This window comes from Natator depressus, chromosome 13, assembly GCF_965152275.1.
Source record: "Natator depressus isolate rNatDep1 chromosome 13, rNatDep2.hap1, whole genome shotgun sequence".
Classification (NCBI taxonomy): domain Eukaryota; kingdom Metazoa; phylum Chordata; order Testudines; family Cheloniidae; genus Natator; species Natator depressus.
Window position 1 is genome coordinate 34,176,120 of NC_134246.1, and position 27,010 is coordinate 34,203,129.

General features: G+C 50.4%; 1 protein-coding gene across 1 annotated transcript; it reads left to right on the plus strand.

Moving 5' to 3' along the window:
• The first annotated feature begins 9,892 nt into the window (after nt 1-9,892).
• Nucleotides 9,893-25,529, plus strand: LOC141997731 (uncharacterized). Its single transcript, XM_074970153.1, has 3 exons — nt 9,893-10,532; nt 11,112-11,571; nt 25,463-25,529. The coding sequence occupies exons 1-3, from the start codon at nt 9,950-9,952 to the stop codon at nt 25,527-25,529; spliced, it is 1,110 nt and encodes a 369-aa protein (XP_074826254.1). The 5' UTR covers nt 9,893-9,949.
• The last annotated feature ends 1,481 nt before the right edge of the window (nt 25,530-27,010 follow it).

Consider the following 27,010-nt stretch of genomic DNA (forward strand, 5'->3'; position numbering starts at 1 on the left):
AGAGTGTGCATCCCTGGATGCCATAGGGAGAGTTGGTCATGTCACAGAGAGCCACACCTCACCTGAGCCTGTTAAGCTGGCTGCAGAGGTGGTATGGTCCATCGTTAGGTTGCAGGGCTGCTTCTGGCAGACAGGTTAGTGTGGCATCAGGTGAGGACATGCTGGAAGTCAGGACCTGGGGCTAGGATACCAACGGGCTGTGGGTCAGGACTGAGGGGAACTGACACAGCTCCGAGTGTGCACAAGCAGGTCAGTACAATCATTTCTGGAGAAGTGATTCTTTCCTTCATGTTTTGTGACATGTTCCTTTTTAGCTGAAAAGTCGAAATTTGGCATGGAACAAACATTTCCCCAGCAGCTAACCTAGGTAATCTAGGTTCTTCCTAACCTAGATGTCACTTCTCTGCATCAAACTGCAGCTCTTCTATTTTAGTTTGGTGACCAACTTCATTTCTATTCATCAGAATACAGACGTAGAATATAGAATTATCATGCACAGTGTGATGCTTTTTCTTTAGGAAAGTTGTCATGTATAACTGTAAGAAACTTCAATGATGTTTTGCTAGAGGCAGCCTGAGACCTCCGGCATTTGGTCCCCCAACTGCAATTCCTCCTAGACTTCTTTGTACACATTGTAGTTAGAGGTTTAAGGAGCAGCTTGTTCTGTCCTCCTGGCTTAACAAAGAGAAGGTTGAGGGGGAACTTGATCACCATCTGTAAGTAGCTTCATGGAGAGACTTCTGATAGTAGAGGACTCACAAAGGCAAGGTGAGATCCAATGGCTGGGAGAGAAAGTTAGATAAATTCCAAGTAGGGAGAAAGGCACAATTTTTTAAACAGGGAACAGAATTAATCATGGGAACAACTTACCAAGGGACATGGTGGATTCTGCATTACTTGGAGACTCTGGAACCACACTCAATATCTTTCTAAAAGCTATTCTCAGGCTCAGCCAGAAGCTCTGGGCTTGATGCAGAATCACTGGCTGAGGGTCTCTGGTCTTTCTTATGCAGGAGATCAGAATAAAGCATCAATATGGTCCCTTGTAGCCTTGGGGGCTACTCCCTATTACTCTATATATTACTCTAACACCCAGCCCATTATGCTGCTTCAAGACAAAAGACAGTCTCTAACTGTCAGAAACTTCCTGGTAGGGGAAAGTTTTTTTCCTTCCTGGTAGGGGAAACATAACTGCCCAGCTGACTGTTTGTGGCACCTTTCCATGTAACCCTTATGAATTCTGACTGACTGCATTAACTCGAAGGACAGTTTCAGCACCAAGTGTGTATTGAATCAGCCATTAGCCCATGGGTAGTCAACAGGAGGACCGCGGGCCAAATATGGACCGCCAGATGCTTTTGAATAGACCATGCAATCTTTTAATTTATTTTTTATCATTATTGTTATTGCAATGTTTAAAATTTTTCTGTGGAGCCTGGACCTTGACAAAGAAATTTGGACCATGACAAAAAATAATTGACTACCCCTGCATTAGCCAGCAATGGCTGATCACGTACCTCCCACTCCCTGTCTGGAAGCAGGACAACAAAAAATCATTATTACTGATTGACTCAGTACTTGTAGAGCAATGCATATGCTAAGGAGTGTGGGCTGCATTCCATAATCAGATGAACGTGAGGGCCCAGTGTGATGCTGTGGCCAAAAATGCTTATGTGATCCTTGAATTCATAAACAGGAGACTCTGGAGTAGGAGTGGAGAGGTACCTATGGTGGAATCCTGTGTTCAGTTCTGGAGTCCACAATTCAGGAAGGATGTTGATAAATCAGAGAGGGTTCAGAGAAGAGTCACAAGAATGATTAAAGGATTAGAAAACATGAGCTTATAGCTGCAAGGAGCTCAATTTATTTAACTTAACAAAGAGAAGATTAAGGGGTGGTGTGAGAGGAAATATATCCATCTAGCAAAGAAAGTTGTAACACAATCCAATAGCTGGCAGTTGAAGTTAGACGAATATGCCATTTATAGAGCAAATAACGCAACAATTTTTAACAATGAGGGTAATTAACCACTGGAACAAGTTACCAAGGATTGTGGTAGATTCACCATCATGTCGATTCTGAAATCAAGATTTGAAGTATTTCTAAAAGATCTGCTCAAGAAATTGAACTCTTCTCCAGCTCAACATGCTGACCGGGTTTCTGAAAGCAATGCAGTCAGACTGGGGTCAGCTATCCCTGGGCCACTTCCTACCAACCCTCGGGGTGCACTGGGTTCCATGGGGGTCCTCAAGTTCTTTGGGGTAGAAGGCACTGGAATGGGTTACCTAGGGAGGTGGTGGAATCTCCATCCTTAGAGGTTTTTAAGGCCCAGCTTGACAAAGCCCTGGCTGGGATGATTTAGTTGGGGTTGGTCCTGCTTTGAGCAGGGGGTTGGACTAGATGACCTCCTGAGGTCTCTTCCAACCCTAATCTTCTATGATTCTATGAATTTCTTTGGAGAGGTTCTCTGGCCTGTGCTATTCAATAGGCCAGACCAGATGATCACAATGGTCCCTGCTGGCCTTGGAATCTATGAAGCTATAAGCTAAAGCAAGCTGGTTCTCCCAGGTTGTCTGTAGCATTGGGGTGGGTGGGTTGAAGCAATGGAAAATCCCCAGCACAAAAGAAGGAACAAAGACAGAGATGTTATGAGGTGCTATTAAAAAGGGACATGCTCTGATGTTCTGTGAGAAGCAGAATGTCTTGATCACCAGCCCTGAACAAGCTAGAGGGAGAGAGAAATACCCTGAGTAGAATCTGAAGGCTGAGTTGGAGGAAATAGGTGGAGGAAGGACCAGGGACTCCTGAAACAACAGTACAAACCCCAAAGGGCCCTCAGAGGGGTGAGAGCACTAGAGGGAGGGGTTTCGGGGCAGGTTCTGTTGTTTTTATGTAGCTCTGTCTCTCGTGATTCCCCTACGGGTAAAGTGTGTGTGTTGGAAATTCCCTCGCAGAGTCTGTATGTTACTTGCTTACAGTGTCCCTGAAGAGGGAAATAAGAAACCAGAGAGTCCCTGTAGTGGGTTAGTGGTGGTCCCTCTCCCTCCAGGTCAGTGGAGGCCACTCCACCTCACTATGTCACTGGACATAGCCCACAGTCAGGGAATTAGCACAGCGCTGAACAGTCTATGGCTCTGGCCCACAGTCTGGGCCAATCCACAAATAAGTCTCTGGGCCCCAGGTCCTCCAGGGACACTGAGGCACCAACCAATCTATGACTCCAGCCTGCAGTCAAGGGACAGCAGCAAAAAGAGTTTCTGAGCCCAGGCCCTCAGTTAGGGCTGGGCAACAAACAGTCTATGGCTCTGACCTGAAATCAGGACAGAGCAACAAAAGGGCTGGGCATTCTAGCTCCAACAAAAGCAGGAATCTTGGCCTAGAGCGGGGATGCTGCCACCCCGGGGTGAGGTGGCAGGGGGTAGGGGAACCCGGGCCCACCCGACTCCACCGGGTCCCAGCACAGAACCCTGACAGTGGCAGAGTGTTCCACCACTGGGTCAGCAGGGAATCCACCTGCAATATGCTGACGAGGTTTCTGGCAGCAATGCAGTCAGACTGAGGTCAGCTGTCCTTGGTTCACTTCCTACAACACCTCAGGGTGTACTGGGTTCCATGGGGGTCCTCAATTTCCTTGGGGTAGAAGGCCAGCAGCAGTCCCAGCGACTCCTCAGAGCTTTGGTCAGCAGGCAGCTCCAGCAGCTCTAGCCAGTCCTAAGCTCGGCCAGGCTCTGCTATGGTCTTCTGGCTTGGGAGTGGGCAGGAGGCACCTGTCTCCTCCAGCGGCTGCAGCACAACTGAGCTCCAGAACCTGTCCTTTACACTTTTTGTCCCACCTCCTGACTTCCAGTGGGAGGGGCGAGCACAGCCTGGCTCCACCCACCTGAGTTCAGAGAGGGATCCCTCTTCCTCTGGCTCAGTGGGAGACCACTCCACCTCACTACAGACCCAAAGCTAGAGTGGGACTCTGGGATCATGGGGAAACTCCAGAGAACCTGCACTAGTTTCAGGGCCTGGGCAATTGGACTCCAGAGTCCCCACTGCCAAGACGTGGTCTTCTCCTGGAGTATTGGCTGGAGACTCAAAACCAGAGAGACCCTGCCCCAGCTCTACGCAGCCCTGCAAGGCAGGAGCAGATGGAGAGTGTCCTGCAGGAAGATAATATCAATATTTATTTGTAAGCAATTTTTCAGTTTTAATTTTCACAGTTGTGGGAAATTCTGAGGGGGTCAGCCAATAATTATTTAGTGACAGTAGTTGATACGTTTCAAAAAAGTACGTCTTTCTAACAGTCAAAACACACTCTGTCGACATCACATGTCAAAAAACACAAAGCACATATCCTTAAACCTAACTCTAATAAGTTCTCAGGTAGCATTTTTCTTATTTTTCCTATCTGTGAAATTATATTGCTGTCAATGAAACAGTTAGCATTTGGTACCTAAAGAGGGGTTTGTTGAGTATCTACAGTTCCCCTGAGGTTGACAGAGTTTGAAGAACTTTGGTCCAATATCACCTTTCTTCTACCTCCAAATGTCCCATCGACCTTGAGGAAGGGAGCGCAGCTCAAGAGGACTTTGTGTATGACACTTGAGAGCTGGATCCAACCCCATGTGGACAATAAAGCATACCCTAGCACTGAGCAGATTTCTCCCGTACCACTGCTAGCCACTGGGCTGAAGCCCTAGGGAGATTTGAACTCATAACACATTGTTTATAAGGCCAGGGATGAACCCACTGAGATAATCTAGCACAATACTACCCCTTCACTCTGAAGTCAGCTGGATCCAGCCCATGTGTTTAGTGCTTGACAGTATTCTGGAGGGACCCTTCAAGCTGCCCTTAATGCACAGCCAACTGTGGCAATGGAGAAAGAACCGAGGAGTCTGGCTCCCAGTTCCCCTTGCTCAAAGCACTACAGTCACCCCCTCTGAGAGTCAGGAATAGAACCCACAAGTCCTGACTCCTAGCCTCACTGCTCTGACACACTAGACCACACTCCCCTGCCAGAACAGGAGAAGGCACCCAGGAGTCCTGATTCCCAGCCTACCTGCTCCGGTCCCAAATCCCCACCAAAAGGGAGAAGATGAGTTGATAAATTTAAATGGAAGAAGTGAAGGATTGTAATAGGGACCTGCTGGGCAAAACTAGGAAATTAGTTAGTTCAGAAATCTTTTTAAGGCTCTCCGTTTGCATGGTAATAACATCTGGTGGCCTCATCGCCAGTTTGGTGGCTCCATCAATTCTCCAGCTAAGAATGCTCATGGCAATGATCCTCGTGGCCATAATAGGAGAAGTGAGTAGCTGGAAATCAAAGGACCAAAATCGGTGTGTGGGAAATAAGGCCTAACTGGTGAACAAAATAATAAGGGCTGGGCCATTCCACCCATCACTTCCCTTTCAGGAGCGGCTCATAAAACTGTGGGCCAGGCCTGTGTTTCTTCATCTCTGAGACTGCGAGGGAGAGTCATACCAGAGACAGAAGCGTCATTTTCTCTCTTTGCCGTTCTTCTCTTTCCCCTCTTTTGTGTGTGTCTGTCGTGTTTTGTCTTCAAGGAAAGAGTATCAGACTGTAACAACAATGACAGCTCCAGCCCGTCACAATTAACTGCTTCTCTTTGTCCCCAAAGGACAGTTATTACCGTCTTTTATAGCATTTATGAGACTGTCACACTGAGATGGCTTCCTTCTGAAACCTTCCCCAACTACAAGGAAAGGGAGCAAGGGATGTAGTTAAAATAAAAGCCTGAATAATTTACAGTTCAAAGGGTTGAGCTGTTTGTCCAAGTTTTCTGTACACTTAATAAAACATTGAAGGGATTTTTCCTTCTTTTCTATATTTTTTATGAAAAGTGAAAAGGATTGTTTATGGTGTGTTTGCCATGAGACTGAGCAGGCCGAGGGCTCTGGATACCAAAACGTGAACCTTAGAATCATAGAATATCAGGGTTGGAAGGGACCTCAGGAGGTCATCTAGTCCAACCCCCTGCTCAAAGCAGGACCAATCCCCAACTAAATCATCCAAGCCAGGACTTTGTCAAGCCTGACCTTAAAAATATCTAAGGAAGGAGATTCCACCACCTCCCTAGGTAACGCATTCCAGTGTTTCACCACCCTCCTAGTGAAAAAGTTTTTCCTAATGTCGAGGACTCGAACCCCAGACGGCATGGTTCGTTATCTGACCGGAGAGAGACAGGCAACACCAGCAAGGTCCGAACACAAAGCTCTTTATTGAAGAGTGCACACAACAATAGAGAGCAGCCCATCTCCAAAGAGAACAAGCCAGCCTCTAAGTAAAACTCATAGGTTTTTATGGACAGTTCCGTCGCGTCACAGATTTATTCATAAAGCAGCCCACCCCTCCCCTACATTAGTTAAAATCCTCTTTCTCTTTATACATAGAATCATAGAATCATAGAATATCAGGGTTGGAAGGGACCTCAGGAGGTCATCTAGTCCAACCCCCTGCTCAGAGCAGGACCAATCCCCAATCAAATCATCCCAGCCAAGGCTTTCTCAAGCCTGACCTTAAAAACTTCCAAGGAAGGAGATTCTACCACCTCCCTAGGTAATGCATTCCAGTGTTTCACCACCCTCCTAGTGAAAAAGTTTTTCCTAATATCCAACCTAAACCTCCCCCACTGCAACTTGAGATCATTACTCCTTGTCCTGTCCTCTTCTACCACTGAGAATAGTCTAGAACCATCCTCTCTGGAACCACCTCTCAGGTAGTTGAAAGTAGCTATCAAATCCCCCCTCATTCTTCTCTTCTGCAGACTAAACAATCCCAGTTCCCTCAGCCTCTCCTCATAAGTCATGTGTTCCAGACCCCTAATCATTTTTGTTGCCCTGCGCTGGACTCTCTCCAATTTATCCACATCCTTCTTGTAGTGTGGGGCCCAAAACTGGACACAGTACTCCAGATGAGGCCTCACCAATGTCGAATAGAGGGGAACGATCACGTCCCTCGATCTGCTCGCTATGCCCCTACTTATACATCCCAAAATGCCATTGGCCTTCTTGGCAACAAGGGCACACTGCTGACTCATATCCAGCTTCTCGTCCACTGTAACCCCTAGGTCCTTTTCCGCAGAACTGCTGCCTAGCCATTCGGTCCCTAGTCTGTAGCTGTGCATTGGGTTCTTCCGTCCTAAGTGCAGGACCCTGCACTTATCCTTATTGAACATCATCAGGTTTCTTTTGGCCCAATCCTCCAATTTGTCTAGGTCCCTCTGTATCCTATCCCTGCCCTCCAGCGTATCTACCACTCCTCCCAGTTTAGTATCATCCACAAATTTGCTGAGAGTGCAATCCACACCATCCTCCAGATCATTTATGAAGATATTGAACAAAACCGGCCCCAGGACCGACCCCTGGGGCACTCCACTTGACACTGGCTGCCAACTAGACATGGAGCCATTGATCACTACCCGTTGAGCCCGACGATCTAGCCAACTTTCTACCCACCTTATAGTGCATTCATCCAGACCATACTTCTTTAACTTGCTGACAAGAATACTGTGGGAGACCGTGTCAAAAGCTTTGCTAAAGTCAAGAAACAATACATCCACTGCTTTCCCTTCATCCACAGAATCAGTAATCTCATCATAGAAGGCGATTAGATTAGTCAGGCATGACCTTCCCTTGGTGAATCCATGCTGACTGTTCCTGATCACTTTCCTCTCCTCTAAGTGCTTCAGGATTGATTCCTTGAGGACCTGCTCCATGATTTTTCCGGGGACTGAGGTGAGGCTGACTGGCCTGTAGTTCCCAGGATCCTCCTTCTTCCCTTTTTTAAAGATTGGCACTACATTAGCCTTTTTCCAGTCGTCTGGGACTTCCCCTGATTGCCATGAGTTTTCAAAGATAATGGCCAATGGCTCTGCAATCACATCCGCCAATACCTTTAGCACTCTCGGATGCAACTCCTCCGGCCCCATGGACATGTGCACGTCCAGCTTTTCTAAATAGTCCCACCTCTTCCTCCACAGAGGGCTGGCCATCTACTCCCCATGTTGCGATGCCCAGCGCAGCAGTCTGGGAGCTGTCCTTGTTAGTGAAGACAGAGGCAAAAAAAGCATTGAGTACATTAGCTTTTTCCAGCACTCTCGGATGCAACTCGTCCGGCCCCATGGACTTGTGCACATCCAGCTTTTCTAAATAGTCCCACCTCTTCCTCCACAGAGGGCTGGCCATCTGCTCCCCATGTTGCGATGCCCAGCGCAGCAGTCTGGGAGCTGTCCTTGTTAGTGAAGACAGAGGCAAAAAAAGCATTGAGTACATTAGCTTTTTCCACATCCTCTGTCACCAGGTTGCCTCCGTCATTCAGTAAGGGGCCCACACTTTCCTTGGCTTTCTTCTTGTTGCCAACATACCTGAAGAAACCCTTCTTGTTACTCTTGACATCTCTTGCTAGCTGCAGCTCCAGGTGTGATTTGGCCCTCCTGATTTCATTCCTACATGCCCGAGCAATATTTTTATACTCTTCCCTGGTCATATGTCCAAACTTCCACTTCTTGTAAGCTTCTTTTTTATGTTTAAGATCCGCTAGGATTTCACCGTTAAGCCAAGCTGGTCGCCTGCCATATTTACTATTCTTTCGACTCATCGGGATGGTTTGTCCCTGTAACCTCAAAAGGGATTCCTTGAAATACAGCCAGCTCTCCTGGACTCCTTTCCCCCTCGTGTTAGTCCCCCAGGGGATCCTACCCATCTGCTCCCTGAGGGAGTCGAAGTCTGCTTTCCTGAAGTCCAGGGTCCGTATCCTGCTGCTTACCTTTCTTCCCTGTGTCAGGATCCTGAACTCAACCAACTCATGGTCACTGCCTCCCAGATTCCCGTCCACTTTTGCTTCCCCTACTAATTCTTCCCTGTTTGTGAGCAGCAGGTCAAGAAAAGCTCCCCCCCAGTTGGCTAGTCTAGCACTTGCACCAGGAAATTGTCCCCTACGCTTTCCAAAAACTTCCTGGATTGTCTATGCACCGCTGTATTGCTCTCCCAGCAGATATCAGGAAAATTAAAGTCACCCATGAGAATCAGGGCATGCGATCTAGTAGCTTCCGTGAGTTGCCGGAAGAAAGCCTCATCCACCTCATTCCCCTGGTCCGGTGGTCTATAGCAGACTCCCACCACTACATCACTCTTGTTGCACACACTTCTAAACTTAATCCAGAGACACTCAGGTTTTTCCACAGTTTCGTACCGGAGCTCTGAGCAGTCATACTGCTCCCTTACATACAGTGCTACTCCCCCACCTTTTCTGCCCTGCCTGTCCTTCCTGAACAGTTTATAACCATCCATGACAGTACTCCAGTCATGTGAGTTATCCCACCAAGTCTCTGTTATTCCAATTACGTCATAATTCCCTGACATCACCAGGACCTCCAGTTCTCCCTGCTTGTTTCCAAGGCTTTGTGCATTCGTATATAAGCACTTGAGATAACCTGCTGATCGCCCCTCATTCTCAGTATGAGGCAGGAGCCCTCCCCTCACAGACATTCCTGCCTGTGCTTCCTCCCGGTATCCCGTTTTCCCACTTACCTCAGGGCTTTGGTCTCCTTCCCCCGGTGAACCTAGTTTAAAGCCCTCCTTACTAGGCCCTGGTCTACACTAGGACTTTAGGTCGAATTTAGCAGCATTAAATCGATGTAAACCTGCACCCGTCCACACGATGAAGCCCTTTATTTCGACTTAAAGGGCTCTTAAAATCGATTTCCTTACTCCACCCCTGACAAGCGGATTAGCGCTTAAATCGGCCTTGCCGGGTCGAATTTGGGGTACTGTGGACACAATTCGACGGTATTGGCCTCCGGGAGCTATCCCAGAGTGCTCCATTTTGACCGCTCTGGACAGCACTCTCAACTCAGATGCACTGGCCAGGTAGACAGGAAAAGAACCGCGAACTTTTGAATCTCATTTCCTGTTTGGCCAGCGTGGCAAGCTGCAGGTGACCATGCAGAGATCATCAGCAGAGGTGACCATGATGGAGTCTCAGAATCGCAAAAGAGCTCCAGCATGGACCGAACGGGAGGTACGGGATCTGATCGCTGTATGGGGAGAGGAATCCGTGCTATCAGAACTCCGTTCCAGTTTTCGAAATGCCAAAACCTTTGTCAAGATCTCCCAGGGCATGAAGGACAGAGGCCATAACAGGGACCCGAAGCAGTGCCGCGTGAAACTGAAGGAGCTGAGGCAAGCCTACCAGAAAACCAGAGAGGCGAACGGCCGCTCCGGGTCAGAGCCCCAAACATGCCGCTTCTATGATGAGCTGCATGCCATTTTAGGGGGTTCAGCCACCACTACCCCAGCCGTGTTGTTTGACTCCTTCAATGGAGATGGAGGCAATACGGAAGCAGGTTTTGGGGACGAAGAAGATGATGATGAGGAGGAGGTTGTAGATAGCTCACAGCAAGCAAGCGGAGAAACCGGTTTTCCCGACAGCCAGGAACTGTTTCTCACCCTGGACCTGGAGCCAGTACCCCCTGAACCCACCCAAGGCTGCCTCCTGGACCCAGCAGGTGGAGAAGGGACCTCCGGTGAGTGTACCTTTTAAAATACTATACATGGTTTAAAAGCAAGCATGTGAAAGGATTACTCTGCCCTGGCATTCGCGGCTCTCCTGGATATACTCCCAAAGCCTTTGCAAAAGGTTTCTGGGGAGGGCAGACTTATTGCGTCCTTCATGGTAGGACACTATACCACTCCAGGCCAGTAACACGTACTCGGGAATCATTGTACAACAAAGCATTGCAGTGTATGTTTGCTGGCGTTCAAGCAACATCCGTTCATGTGTTATCCTCAGGAGAGTGAGATATAATCCATGGTCACCTGGTTGAAATAGGGTGCTTTTCTTCAGGGGACACTCAGAGGAGCCCATTCCTGCTGGGCTGTTTGCCTGCGGCTGAACAGAAATGTTCCCCGCTGTTAGCTACAGGGAGGGGGGAGGGTTGAGGGGGTAGCCACGCGGTGGGGGGAGGCAAAATGCGACCTTGTAACGAAAGCACATGTGCTATGTATGTAATGTTAACAGCAAGGTTTACCCTGAAAGAGTGTAGCCAGTGTTTTATAAAATGTGTCTTTTTAAATACCGCTGTCCCTTTTCTTTTCTCCACCAGCTGCATGTGTTTCAATGATCACAGGATCTTCTCCTTCCCAGAGGCTAGTGAAGATTAGAAAGAAAAAAAAACGCACTCGAGATGAAATGTTCTCCGAGCTCATGCTGTCCTCCCACACTGACAGAGCACAGACGAATGCGTGGAGGCAAATAATGTCAGACTGCAGGAAAGCACAAAATGACCAGGAGGAGAGGTGGCGGGCTGAAGAGAGTAAGTGGCGGGCTGAAGAGAGTAAGTGGCGGGCTGAAGAGAGGGCTGAAGCTCGAATGTGGCGACAGCGTGATGAGAGGAGGCAGGATTCAATGCTGAGGCTGCTGGAGGACCAAACCAGTATGCTCCAGTGTATGGTTGAGCTGCAGCAAAGGCAGCTGGAGCACAGACTGCCACTACAGCCCCTGTGTAACCAACCGCCCTCCTCCCCAAGTTCCATAGCCTCCACACCCAGACGCCCAAGAACGCGGTGGGGGGGCCACCGGCCAACCAGCCACTCCACCACAGAGGATTGCCCCAAAAAAAGAAGGCTGTCATTCAATAAATTTTAAAGTTGTAAACTTTTAAAGTGCTGTGTGGCATTTTCCTTCCCTCCTCCACCACCCCTCCTGGGCTACCTTGGTAGTCATCCCCCTATTTGTGTGATGAATGAATAAAGAATGCATGAATGTGAAGCAACAATGACTTTATTGCCTCTGCAAGAGGTGATCAAAGGGAGGAGGGGAGGGTGGTTAGCTTACAAGGAAGTAGAGTGAACCAAGGGGCGGGGGGTTTCATCAAGGAGAAACAAACAGAACTTTCACACCGTAGCCTGGCCAGTCATGAAACTGGTTTTCAAAGCCTCTCTGATGCGTACCGCACCCTCCTGTGCTCTTCTAACCGCCCTGGTGTCTGGCTGCGCGTAACCAGCAGCCAGGCGATTTGCCTCAACCTCCCACCCCGCCATAAACGTCTCCCCCTTACTCTCACAGATATTGTGGAGCACACAGCAAGCAGTAATAACAGTGGGAATATTGGTTTCGCTGAGGTCTAACCGAGTCAGTAAACTGCGCCAGCGCGCCTTTAAACGTCCAAATGCACATTCTACCACCATTCTGCACTTGCTCAGCCTGTAGTTGAACAGCTCCTGACTGCTGTCCAGGCTGCCTGTGTACAGCTTCATGAGCCATGGCATTAAGGGGTAGGCTGGGTCCCCAAGGATACATATAGGCATTTCAACATCACCAACAGTTATTTTCTGGTCTGGGAATAAAGTCCCTTCTTGAAGCTTTTGAAACAGACCAGAGTTCCTGAAGATGCGAGCGTCATGTACCTTTCCCGGCCATCCCACGTTGATGTTGGTGAAACGTCCCTTGTGATCCACCAGAGCTTGCAGCACTATTGAAAAGTACCCCTTGCGGTTTATGTACTCGCCGGCTTGGTGCTCCGGTGCCAAGATAGGGATATGGGTTCCGTCTATGGCCCCACCACAGTTAGGGAATCCCATTGCAGCAAAGCCATCCACTATGACCTGCACATTTCCCAAGGTCACTACCCTTGATATCAGCAGATCTTTGATTGCGTGGGCTACTTGCATCACAGCAGCCCCCACAGTAGATTTGCCCACTCCAAATTGATTCCCAACTGACCGGTAGCTGTCTGGCATTGCAAGCTTCCACAGGGCTATCGCCACTCGTTTCTCAACTGTGAGGGCTGCTCTCATCTTGGTATTCATGCGCTTCAGGGCAGGGGAAAGCAAGTCACAAAGTTCCATGAAAGTGCCCTTACGCATGCGAAAGTTTCGCAGCCACTGGGAATCGTCCCAGACCTGCAACACTATGCGGTCCCACCAGTCTGTGCTTGTTTCCCGAGCCCAGAATCGGCGTTCCACAGCATGAACCTGCCCCATTAGCACCATTATGCATGCATTGGCAGGGCCCATGCTTTCAGAGAAATCTGTGTCCATGTCCTGATCACTCACGTGACCGCGCTGACGTCGCCTCCTCGCCCGGTAGCGCTTTGCCAGGTTCTGGTGCTGCATATACTGCTGGATAATGCGTGTGGTGTTTAATGTGCTCCTAATTGCCAAAGTGAGCTGAGCGGACTCCATGCTTGCCTTGGTATGGCGTCCGCACAGAAAAAAGGCGCGGAATGATTGTCTGCCGTTGCTCTGACGGAGGGAGGGGCGACTGACGACACGGCTTACAGGGTTGGCTTCAGGAGGCTAAAATCCACAAAGGGGGTGGCTTTACATCAAGGAGTAGTTCAGGCAGGACTTCACGGAGGGTTCCAATAAGAAATGGTGCACCTAAGTTATTGTTCTTATTGGAACAAGGAGGTTAGCCTGGCCTCTGATTGATACATGGCTAGATCTACCTCGCAGCACCTTCTCTGTGAGTGACTGCAGTGTGACCTAGAGGAATGAGTCCCCTAGACAGGGCAGGAGGCAAATGAGTACAAAACAAATCTGGTCTATTTCTTGTTTTGATCCACTCCATCTATCTTTTACATCTTTGGCTGGCAGCAGACGGTGCAGAAGGACTGCAAGCCATCCACATCTCATGGCTGCTCGGCAGAAGATGGCACAGTACGACTGCTAGCCATCCTCATCTCTTGCCTGCCTGGCAGAAGATGGCACAGTACGATTGCTAGCCATCGTCATCTCTTGCCTGCCCGGCAGAAGATGGTACAATACGATTGCTAGCCATCGTCATCTCTTGCCTGCCCGGCAGAAGATGGTACAATATGACTGCTAGCAATCCGTATTGCCTGCCTGCTCACCATTAGACGGTTCAATACGACTGACTGCAGGACTAAAGAGAATGACCTGGTCAAGTCACCAAAAATTTAGTCCCTGCGCCCATGTCTGCCCAGGCGCTCCCAGCCGACGTGGCCAGGAGCACCTCGGACATGACGAGGACGGGTACCAGTCATACTGCACCGTCTGCTGCCAGAAGGCAATGGGTTGCTGCTACTGTGTAGCAATGCCGTACCGCGTCTGCCAGCACCCAGGAGACATATGGTGACGGTTACCTGAGCGGGCTCCATGCTTGCGGTGGTATGGCGTCCACACAGGTAACTCAGGAAAAAAGGCGCGAAACAATTGTCTGCCCTTGCCTTCACGGAGGGAGGGAGGGAACGGGGGCCGGACAATATGTACCCAGAACCACCCGCGACAATGTTTTAGCCCAATCAGAGTGCTCCATTGGGCTGCTCTGGACAGCACTCTCAACTAGATGCACGATTGTTTGCCGTTGCTCTGACGCAGGGAGGGGCGACTGAGGACACGGCTTACAAGGGTAGAGTTCACGGAGGGTTCCAATAAGAAATGGTGCACCTAAGTTATTGTTCTTATTGGAACAAGGAGGTTAGCCTGGCCTCTGATTGATACATGGCTAGATCTACCTCGCTGCACCTTCTCTGTGCGTGACTGCAGTGTGACCTAGAGGAATGAGTCCCCTAGACAGGGGAGAAGGCAAATGAGTACAAAACAAATCTGGTCTATTTCTTGTTTTGATCCACTCCATCTATCTTTTACATCTTTGGCTAGCAGCAGACGGTGCAGAAGGACTGCATGCCATCCACATCTCATGGCTGCTCGGCAGAAGACGGTGCAATAGGACTGCTAGCAATCCATATTGCCTGCCTGCTCACCATAAGACGGTTCAATAGGACTGACTGCCGGACTGAAAAAAATGACCTGGTCAAGTCACTAAAAATTTAGTCCCTGCGCCCATGTCTGCCCAGGCGCTCCTGATCGACCTCACACAGGCGACCAGGAACACCTCGGACATGACGAGGACGGCTACCAGTCGTACTGTACCGTCTGCTGCCAGAAGGCAATGGGTTGCTGCTACTGTGTAGCAATGCCGTACCGCGTCTGCCAGCACCCAGGAGACATATGGTGACGGTTACCTGAGCGGGCTCCATGCTTGCGGTGGTATGGCGTCCGCACAGGTAACTCAGGAAAAAAGGCGCGAAACAATTGTCTGCCCTTGCCTTCACGGAGGGAGGGAGGGAACGGGGGCCGGACAATATGTACCCAGAACGACCCGCGACAATGTTTTAGCCCAATCAGAGTGCTCCATTGTGACTGCTCTGGACAGCACTCTCAACTCAGATGCACGATTGTTTGCCGTTGCTCTGACGCAGGGAGGGGCGACTGAGGACACGGCTTACAGGGTTGACTTCACGGAGGGTTCCAATAAGAAATGGTGCACCTAAGTTATTGTTCTTATTGGAACAAGGAGGTTAGCCTGGCCTCTGATTGATACATGGCTAGATCTACCTCGCTGCACCTTCTCTGTGAGTGACTGCAGTGTGACCTAGAGGAATGATTCCCCTAGACAGGGGAGGAGGCAAATGAGTACAAACAAATCTGGTCTATTTCTTGTTTTGATCCACTCCATCTATCTTTTACATCTTTGGCTGGCAGCAGACGGTGCAGAAGGACATATTGCCTGCCTGCTCACCATAAGACGGTTCAATAGGACTGACTGCCGGACTAAAAAAAATGACCTGGTCAAGTCACTAAAAATTTAGTCCCTGCGCCCATGTCTGCCCAGGCGCTCCTGATCACACAGGCGACCAGGAGTACCTCGGACATGACGAGGACGGCTACCAGTCGTATTGTACCGTCTGCTGCCACAAGGCAATGGGTTGCTACTACTGTGTAGCAATGCCGTGCCACGTCTGCCAGCACCCAGGAGACATACGGTGACGGTTACCTGAGCGGGCTCCATGCTTGCGGTGGTATGGCGTCCGCACAGGTAACTCAGGAAAAAAGGCGCGAAACAATTGTCTGCCCTTGCTTTCACGGAGGGAGGGAGGGAAGGGGGGGACTGACGATATGTACCAGAACCACCCGCGACAATGTTTCAGCCCCATCAGGCATTGGGATCTCAACCCAGAATTCCAATGGGCAGCGGAGACTGCGGGAACTGTGGGATAGCTACCCACAGTGCAACGCTCCAGAAGTCGACTCTAGCCTCGGTACTGTGGAAGCACTCCGCCGAGTTAATGCACTTAATGCACTTCTGTGGGGACACACACACTCGAATATATAAAACCGATTTCTAAAAAACCGACTTCTATAAATTCGACCTTATTCCGTAGTGTAGACATACCCTAGGTTAGCCAGCCTGCTCACAAAGATGCTCTTCCCTCTCTTCGTAAGATGGAGCCCGTCTCTGCCTAGCATTCCTCCTTCATGGAACACCATCCCATGGTCAAAGAATGCAAAGCCTTCTGTCCAACACCACCTGCGTAGCCATTCGTTGACTTCCACGATTCGACGGTCCCTGCCCCGACCTTTTCCTTCCACGGGGAGGATGGACGAGAACACCACTTGCGCCTCAAACTCCTTTATCCTTCTTCCCAGAGCCACGTAGTCCGCAGTGATCCGCTCAAGGTCATTCTTGGCAGTATCATTGGTGCCCACATGGAGAAGCAGGAAGGGGTAGCGATCCGAGGGCTTGATGAGTCTCGGCAGTCTCTCCGTCACATCGCGAATCTTAGCCCCTGGCAAGCAGCAGACTTCTCGGTTTTCCCGGTCAGGGTGGCAGATAGATGACTCAGTCCCCCGGAGGAGAGAGTCCCCGACCACCACCACCCGCCTCCTTCTCTTGGGAGTGGTGGTCGTGGAACCCCCCATCTCAGGACAGTGCATCTCATGCCTTCCAACCAGCGGAGTCTCTTTCTGCTCCCTTCCCTCAGACGTATCATCTGGGCCACTCCCCGCATTAGCACCTGTGGAGAGAACATGAAAGCGGTTAGTTACCTGTGTCCACATTGCTGAAACCCGGACATTCCCCCTTCTTCTTCTGGAGGTCACATGTTGCCAAGCTTCTTCACTGGCCTCTTGGCTCCACTGTGCAACCTGCTCTAAATCTTTAGAGCTTTGTGCCCGTAGAAGCATATCCTAACTTTTGTCCAGGAAATCCTCAGATTCTCGTATACAACGCAGGGTCGTTATCTGTTGCTCCAGACCTTCAATCTTCTCTTCCAATATGGAGACCAGCTTGCACTTTGTACAGACAAAGTCGCTTCTATCCTGTGGAAGAAAGACAAACATGGCACATCCAGTGCAGGTCACAACAGCTGAACCCCCCCTTCCATATCACCTTCCTACTATGAGCTTCCTCAGAGGAGTTGGCAAGATGTAAGCCTCACTGGGCTCACTCCAGGCGAACTCCCAGGCAAACTCCTGCTGTGTGCTGCTCTGCTGTCCCCCGCTGCTCAGCTGGTTCGCGAAGCTCTGGCTATTTTTAAACAGCCAGGCTTCCCTGAAACAAACAAGCAGACAGCCCCAATGCCCGCCCCCTGCAGGCTACCAGCCAATCAGGCACTCGCTCAGGCTCTCACACTGCCCTCCCAGCAAACACACACACACTCGGATACTTACTCAGCAAACAAGCACTCGGATACTCACCAATCCCAGGCAAACTCCTGCTGTGTGCTGCTCTGCTGTCCCCCGCTGCTCAGCTACCCCCCTTATTGTAGACAACTTTTAGCAAATCGTAGTGCTTCACTAACTTTCTTATCGGTATGGGTGTCAACCAGGAGACGAGGAGTTAAAACAGACATAACACAAGAGCAGGGAGTGGAAAACAGCGCCTCTGTATCTCAAGGACTGTTCCCAGCACATCTGGTACAAAAATGCAGGAATGCAGGCCTCCCCTTTTTTCTCACTCTCTGTAACTTAAACAAATATTCCTTCATTCTACTTTCAGAGACTTTCCCAGCAGCCTCTCTTAGCCTGACTTTGGTTCGGTTGACATAACTGCCTCCTGTTTAGCTTTTCTCACCTAACACTAATATCCAACCTAAACCTCCCCCACTGCAACTTGAGACCATTTCTCCTCGTTTTGTCATCAGCTACCACTGAGAACAGTCTAGATCCATCCTCTTTGGAACCCTCTTTCAGGTAGTTGAAAGCAGCTATCAAATCCCCCCTCATTCTTCTCTTCCGCAGACTAAACAATCCCAGTTCCCTCAGCCGCTCCTCATAAGTCATGTGTTCTAGTCCCCTAATCATTTTTGGCACCTTAGAGACTAACCAATTTATTTGAGCATAAGCTTTCGTGAGCTACAGCCCACTTCATCGGATGCATACTGTGGAAAGTGTAGAAGATCTTTTTATACACACAAAGCATGAAAAAATACCTCCCCCCACCCCACTCTCCTGCTGGTAATAGCTTATCTAAAGTGATCACTCTCCTTACAATGTGTATGATAATCAAGTTGGGCCATTTCCAGCACAAATCCAGGTTTTCTCCCCCCCCCCACACACACACAAACCCACTCTCCTGTTGGTAATAGCTTATCTAAAGTGATCACTCTCCTTACAATGTATATGATAATCAAGGTGGGCCATTTCCAGCACAAATCCAGGGTTTAACAAGAACGTCTTGGGGGGGGAGGAAAAAACAAAGGGAAATAGGTTACCTTGCATAATGACTTAGCCACTCCCAGTCTCTATTCAAGCCTAAGTTAATTTTATCCAGTTTGCAAATTAATTCCAATTCAACAGTCTCTCGCTGGAGTCTGGTTTTGAAGTTTTTTTGTTGAAGAATTGCCACTTTTAGGTCTGTAATCGAGTGACCAGAGAGATTGAAGTGTTCTCCGACTGGTTTATGAATGTAATAATTCTTGACATCTGATTTTTGTCCATTTATTCTTTTACGTAGAGACTGTCCAGTTTGACCAATGTACATGGCAGAGGGGCATTGCTGGCACATGATGGCATATATCACATTGGTGGATGTGCAGGTGAACGAGCCTCTGATAGTGTGGCTGATGTGATTAGGCCCTGTGATGGTGTCCCCTGAATAGATATGTGGGCACAGTTGGCAACGGGCTTTGTTGCAAGGATAGGTTCCTGGGTTAGTGGTTCTGTTGTGTGGTATGTGGTTGCTGGTGAGTATTTGCTTCAGGCTGGGGGGGCTGTCTGTAGGCAAGGACTGGCCTGTCTCCCAAGATTTGTGAGAGTGTTGGGTCATCCTTCAGGATAGGTTGTAGATCCTTAATGATGTGTTGGAGGGGTTTTAGTTGGGGGCTGAAGGTGACGGCTAGTGGCGTTCTGTTATTTTCTTTGTTAGGTATAAAATAACAGAACGCCACTAGCCATCACATTCAGCCCCCAACTAAAACCCCTCCAACACATTATTAAGGATCTACAAAAAGATCCTCCAGATCATTAATGAAGATATTGAACAAAACCGGCCCCAGGACCGACCCTTGGGGCACTCCACATGATACCGGCTGCCAACTAGACATGGAGTCATTGATCATGACCCGTTGAGCTCAACAATCTAGCCAACTTTCTATCCACCTTATAGTCCATTCATCCAGCCCATACTTCTTTAACTTACTGGCAAGAATACTGTGGGGAGGCCATGTCAAAAGCTTTGCTAAAGTCAAGGAACAACACGTCCACCGCTTTCCCCTCATCCACAGAGCCAGTTATCTCGTTAACAATGTTTAGTCTTGGGCAGCAACAGTTTCACATTAAACTGTTGACTCTTTGGGCCCATGTATTCCATCTCATTGACTGCCACAGAGCCCAGGGCTGGGATAGCAGGGGCTGTGGGTCCAGACTGGGGGGCATCGGCAGAACTATGAGTTTCTAGGTTAGGACTGGATTAGGAAGGTTCCGGTGGGTCAGGACTCAGGATACATCTACAGCTCAAACAAAAGTGTGATTGCTGCATGGATGGGCATTCCTGTGCTGGCGTTAATCTACCTAGCACGGGTAACAACAGCAGTGGGGACATGCTGCACTGGACTACAGCACAGACTGGTAACCAGAGTAGGTACCCAGGGTCCCTGGCGGACTGGTACTGGGGCAGCTACCCCAGGATGAATTCTGTGCCACCTGCTATTGTTATCCACACTGGGTAGATGAAAGCTGGCACAGCTCTGCCTACTCACGCTACAATCCCACCTTCACTTGCTGGGAAGGTGCCACCTTAGATATTTCTGTGCAGCCCAGGTCTCTAGCAGGACATGTGCTGTTTGCTCCCCACCCACACCCAGCCTGCTGGGCCATTACTTTTAATTGCCAGCTGTTGTGGCAAAATGATTTCTCCTCCCACTCCTCCATCTGAGTGTGGCTTCATTCTATACAACCCGCTCCAAGACCGGCAGGAAGATAAGGGTGAGGTTCAGCTCAGAGGCTGGGATCCATTGCTCCAATGAAAGTGAAGAAAGAAGGACTTGAGTGAGCTGCAGGAGTTTCCACCAGCCAGGAGTGAGGAGAGGCCAGTGTCACATGGGGCTGCAGCTGCAGGGTGTGTTTTTGGGAGGCAGCATGATCCGTGGTTACAGAAGAGAGGAGGGGAGTCAGGACTCCTGGATTTACTTTCCAGCTCTGGGTGGGGAATGGGGAATAGTGGGTTAGAAGAGGTGGGGGCTGATCTCAGCTGGGCTCTGTACTGCACCTGGCTCATCTTGGTCAGAGGAGCTCATCTTGGTCAGAGTCTAAGACACAGGATACCTGGGTTCTATCCATGGGTCTGGAAGGGGAATGGGAACAGTGGGATAGAGAAGGGAGCCGTGTTGCACTGGGCACAATGGGATTGGAATAATGGGAATGATTCTGGGGGCAGAGCTGGGTGGGAAGGGATCATAAAATGGGAAGGAGCTTTGGGAGCAGAGTGAGGTGGGAGGGGATGATGGGACTGGCTTGGTCCAAGGAGGTTCCATGGAGGAGGCAGATCCCCACCCCGCGCTCTCTCCATCCATCTCCCCCCTCTCCTAGTGCTGGTCAATCCAGCGACAGACATGGCCATGGCCCTGAGGGGACCCTGCCCTGTGCTCCTGCTGCCCTTGTCCTTCTGGCTCTGGTCAGAGGGACACCTTGGGTCAGTCTGAACAACATATTCAAAAAGTGCCACATGGACTTCTCACCGAGCCCAAGATCCAACCCCAGTGCCTACTGCAATGGGATGGTGAGGGATCAGGGAATATATTGGAACCTGGTCTGCACCTTCATCGACATGCCCATCACAGCCATCAACAGCATCTGATTTGGGGACAGGACACCCATTTTTGGTGGCCTATGAAGGAGCATGAATTTCTTCCCCACCACCACCTGCAGATACAACACTAAGATTCTCCTACAGCAGAATAGCCATTTCCCGGAAACTCATCATCACCTGCTGGAACGGGCTCCCTCTGCTCTATGTGGAGAAGATAAAGGGCCAAGCCTGGGCATGGAGGGCAGGCAGGGGAGCCTCCTGCTTCCTCTAACCTGACTCTTTCCCTCCCACACCAGTCACGGACCCCGGCTCCTCAACTGCCTGTAAACACTGGTCGTATTGTCCAGATGTTTCTATCCCTCACCTCCTGCTGCCCCTAGTGTCCATTATACAGTATAACTATCCCTTCCCCTCCCCCATCCACTGCTGCCCCCTAGTGCCCATTATATAGCATAGCTGCCCCTTCCCCACCCTCCCACCCCCACCCCTCTGCTGCCCCTAATGCAGGGGTGGAAAAACTTTTTGGCCCGAGGGCCACATCTGGGTATGGAAATTGTATGGCAGGCCATGAATGCTCACAAAATTGGGGGTTGGGATGTAGGAGGGGTTGAGGTCTCCAGCTGGGGGTGTGGGCTTTGGGGTGAGGCCAGAAATGAGGCGTTCAGGGTGTGGGAGGGGGGCTCCAGGCTGGGACCAAGGGGTTCTGAGGGCGGGACGGGGATTAGGGCTGGGGCAGAGGGTTGGGGCATGGGGAGAGGCTCAGGGGTGCAGGCTCTGGGTGGCGCTTACCTCAAGCAGCTCCTGGAAGCAGCAGCATGTCCCCACTCTGGCTCCTACATGGAGGAGTGACCAGGCAGCTCTGCACACTGCCCTGTCCGCAGGCCCTGTCCCTGCAGCTCCCATTGGCCATGGTTGCCATGGCACATGCAGGAATGGGGCAAGCCCCCGACCCTGCTCCCCACCAGGAGCTCGAGGGCTAGATTAAAACATCTGAAGGGCTGGATGCGGCCCCTGGGCCATAGTTTGCCCACCTCTGCCCTAGTGGCTATTATATAGTATAGCTTTCCTATCTTGTGGTACCTGCTGCCAGATAGTCGGCGTCTATAAACCAGTACTTTAATGAAGAAATATCCACCAATTCCACCTTTCTGGTAGTGTGTATTCAGTGTGTCCTCTGTCATTCTTCTCTTCATTGTTTTGGAAATTTTGCCTTTTTCAGCAATTCTATGTGCTGCCTAAACTCCACAGAACCTGATGCCTTGAAAGCAATCACTGGCTTGTTGTATGAGATTCGGGATAGTGAGATCATGAACCACTAAATACATAAGGTGCATGCTGTAAATGTGTTGTCATTTTCCAGGGAGGTTCTCTGTGCTTTGAAGCCCTATCTCAGCCTTTTCCAAAAGGTTGGGAATAGAACCAAGGAATCCCGAATGTTACCACTGACCCTGCTCTAACCCACTAGACCCCATTCCCCTCCAATAGCTGGGACAAGAGCCCAGGAGTTCTGAGTCTTCATCAGCCCTGTTTTAACCCACCGCACCCCACTCCCCTCCCAGGGTCTGAGTTAGAAATGAGGATTTCTGCTTCCCAGCCTCACTTGCTCTAACCTTTTGTTCTTCTCTCATCCCAAATTTGGAACTGACACAACAGACAAGTCTTCATGCTTCTGGGCAGTCACTAATTTAAGAAGGTCAGGAGCAAACTTTGTCTCTGAAGAAGTTTTCCTATTATTCCTCTCGTTGGCCAATTTCTTCCCTGAAGCAACTGGGACTGGCTTGTGTCAGGGACTGAGCTGGGTGGAACCTGGTCTGTGCTATGCTCAAAATCATTGCTGAAAGCTGGGTAAGTGCAGCGGGGCACCCCCTGATCCATCCCCAAGAGAAAAAGCATTAAACTGAGTCATTGTCAGTACTGAGACTCCTCAGTGGTGTAAGCCCCTGACCAGATACACCCCAAATGGGCTGGATGAATGGACTAGAAGGTGGATAGAAAGCTGGCTAGATTGTCAGGCTCAACGGGTAGTGATCAATGGCTCCATGTCTAGTTGGCAGCCGGTATCAAGTGGAGTGCCCCAAGGGTCGGTCCTGGGGCTGGTTTTGTTCAATATCTTCATTAATGATCTGGAGGATGGTGTGGATTGCACCCTCAGCAAGTTTGCAGATGACACTAACCTGGGAGGAGAGGTAGATAAGCTGGAGGGTAGGGATAGGATGCAGAGGGCCCTAGACAAATTAGAGGATTGGGCCAAAAGAAATCTGATGAGGTTCAATAAGGACAAGTGCAGAGTCCTGCACTTAGGACGGAAGAACCCAATGCACCGCTACAGACTAGGGACCGAATGGCTAGGCAGCAGTTCTGCAGAAAAGGACCTAGGGGTGACTGTGGACGAGAAGCTGGATATGAGTCCACAGTGTGCCCTTGTTGCCAAGAAGGCCAATGGCATTTTGGGCCGTATAAGTAGGGGCATTGCCAGCAGATCGAGGGACGTGATCGTTCCCCTCTATTCGACATTGGTGAGGCCTCATCTGGAGTACTGTGTCCAGTTTTGCGCCCCACACTACAAGAAGGATGTGGAAAAATTGGAAAACGTCCAGCGGAGGGCAACAAAAATGATTAGCGGACTAGAACACATGACTTATGAGGAGAGGCTGAGGGAACTGGGATTGTTTAGTCTGCGGAAGAGAAGAATGAGGGGGGATTTGATAGCTGCTTTCAACTACCTGAAAGGGGGTTCCAAAGAGGATGGATCTAGACTGTTCTCAGTGGTAGCAGATGGCAGAAGAAGGAGTAATGGTCTCAAGTTGCAGTGGGGGAAGTTTAGGTTGGATATTAGGAAAAACTTTTTCATTAGAAGAGTGGTGAAGCACTGGAATGGGTTAGCAAGGAAGGTGGTGGAATCTCATTCCTTTCAGGTTTTTAAGGTCAGGCTTGACAAAGCCCTGGCTGGGATGATTTAGTTGGGGATTGGTCCTGCTTTGAGGAGGAGGTTGGACTAGATGACCTCCTGCGGTCCCTTCCAACCCTGATATTCTATGATTCTATGAAATGAGAAATCCACTGTGATAGACTGGGAATGTTCTTAATGTTCTCTCTGTATAATGAGTGTGTGCCTCAGTTTCCCCTATTACTCAAGTATCTAGTGGTGGGATAAGGGTGTGTGATCATTGCAGAGACCCCTATTGGGGCGGTGTGACTGCGGCCTCTCTTCCTGGGCGCAGAGAAGGGCTGCCACTCTGTATCCTGGCAACTGACAGCCAAGCCCCGTTCTCTGCAAGGGGTCAGCTGAAGGGTTGGAGAATAAAGAGCCCAGGTGACCTCTTTGCCTGGGAAAGAAACAAAGCCTGGAGGCAGGGCAGCTGGGTGTGGCTGAGGCTGGAAACTGGGTAGTCTCCTGCTTTGGGAGTCGGTGGGGGGCGCCCAGGGCTCTGGATCCCCCACGGTGGACTTTGCTAAATGTTCCTGCTTTCTGTGCTAACAAGCTCTGTTCTACACTTTGTTCCTGACGACTAATAAGCCTTCTGTGTCACACACTGGTTGGGAGTCACCGCTGACTGTGAAGTTGGGGGGCAGGGCACTTTGAGGGTCTGTAAGGTTTCCCCAGTGTCCCATCCAGGGGGGACCGGCTGCAGGGAGCTCACAGGGTGACCAGAGGGCTGGACGGTCTGAGGTCAGACCCAGGAAATGCTGAAGCTCAGCAGGCTCCTTGCCCTGGTGACAGGTGCCCTGAGGGGAGACCCGCTGCCCCAGAGTCCTGTCTGTACTTCACTCAAAGTGGTTCCAGAGCACTAAGCCTGTGACTCCATGATACCCGCCCTTAGATCACCAGAGACAAGAAGAGGGGGTGGTGCCTATAACAGGGCAACTGAGTAGATTAAGGTGGCCTGGGGTCAAATCCCTCATCTATCAGCCACTCCCACAGCATTGTGTGAAGGGGAGAAATGTTGCATTTGAGAGGACGGTGCCATCAAAAAAGCAGGATGCTGTAATGCACCACAACTCCTATTGCCCCTTGACACCCCAGTCCTGAACCCCCTCCAGGTCTGACACCCCCAAAGCAGCATCCTCCCAGGACTTTCTAAATCACTCTCTCCCTGGGCTCCTTTGCCCACAACCCTCTGCTCCTCTCTCTGTCTTTGTCTCCCTGCCTCTTCCTCACCACAATTTGCAATAATTGTTCCTATTTGCAAAAAACCTGCATCCATCAGGGACCTCACACGCCTAGACCAGTGAGTTTGGCAGCCAGGGTTTCCCCTGTGGTCTTGCTCCTTCCTGATAAATCACTCTGCAGTCAGGCATCCCTGGCTCACTACCACCTGCTTCCTCCTGGCAGAGTGTGGCTGGGGCTCCAAGGTTTCACCCACCCATGATGGCTGACAGCGGGGTCCCCCCTGCCGCTAGCAGCAACTTGGAGCTGTGGGATCCAACCAGTGGTGGCTGGGAGCTGCAGGGGGACGCCTCTGGCTGACCGCTCCAGCCCCACTGCCCAGGGGTTGAAGCTAAAATGTCACGGAGGTCTCTTGAAGTCATGGATTTCATGACCTCTGTGACAAAATCTTATCCTTAGTGATAACTGTCCTCTTGACAGTGCAATTGGTTAAGAAGCCATCTCCTGCAGCATTTGCACCCAGGATGGCTCTGACCCAAAAGGAGAATATCATCTCCTAGATCAACAAGCCATATGGAAAGAATGCAGCATGGCTGGCACGTGACCTCTAATTGTCACCACATGGCACTCTCCTTGCATGGCCGGTGGACCTTTAGCACCTGCTACTGGTGGGAATTCATCATCAGCTCCTCTAGGCAAACCACAGCTTAGGGCTTCATCAGCAAAAAGCTGCTGGGAGCAGGGTTCAAATATAAAATGGAGAGATTCAACCTTCTGCCTTGTAGGGGCAATTTTTACTCACCCAGGAGATGGGGAAATCCCCTGGGCCAGCTCCCTGTAGGAATATTAATAAAGCAAATTAATTGATTAATTGGTCACTATTGGTAGGGGGGATCACAAAGCAATTTGGGTCAGAATTCTTGCTCAGGGCTTGGCCAAGGGTGGAGGGGATAAAATCAGCAACAGGTGAAATGGACATTTAATTCATTCATTCATTGAAGAACACATGAACTCACAACTCCTGGGTTACAAGAGCAGGGCGATAACCCCTAAGCCAGTGGCCTTTGACTGCTGGGTTCCCCAGGCCCAGCTCCTAGCACAGTGCTCAGCTGTGATGCGATTCTTTCCTGGGGGGTGTCACGTGAGGTCTCTGCACTGCAGACAGATTCACGGGGCTCCTGGGGTGATGCCAGGGAAGGAGCTGTGGGTGCTAGAATGGGGAGTAAACTCCCCACACCATCCTCCTCCCCCAACGCCAGGACCCCTCCCTGATGCCCCATACTCCTCCAGCCTGCGATCCCCACACTATACCTCTTTTTTGCTGCTGATTGGGCCAAGGGGGCTGGGAGCTGGGTTCTGTTCCCAGCTCTGGCACTGACCACAGAAAGTCCCCGCGCCCCAGAGCCTGCTGAGAGCTGGAATGCTTCTCCAGGGCTTGGGGGGCTTCCCCAGCAGGTGCCCCTGCGGCAAAGAGACTCCCCATCCAGGCCCCCCCTCGTGGCTGGGCACAGCATCGCAGGGCTTCTCCCCACTCCAGCCCTCTGACCCGCCAGCCAGGCTGTGACCTGCTGCTCTGGCCGAGTCGCTCTCTCCCCTTTTGGGGTAATCCAGTAGTGGTGGCAGTGTAACCCTTTTTATACTGGGGTTTAAGCCAGCAAAACTGCAAAGCCCCCTTTTTACCTCACCACCCCTTCTCCTGTCTTCACCCCATGCCCCCCACAGAGCTGGCGTCAGGAGCAAGGCCGTTGCTCCAGCAGGGAGGGACATGGACAGAGCTAAGGGGGCCAAGGCTGTGGCCACAGCTAGAGGCGGGCGCAGAGCCCGAGGCGCGGGTCCGGCAG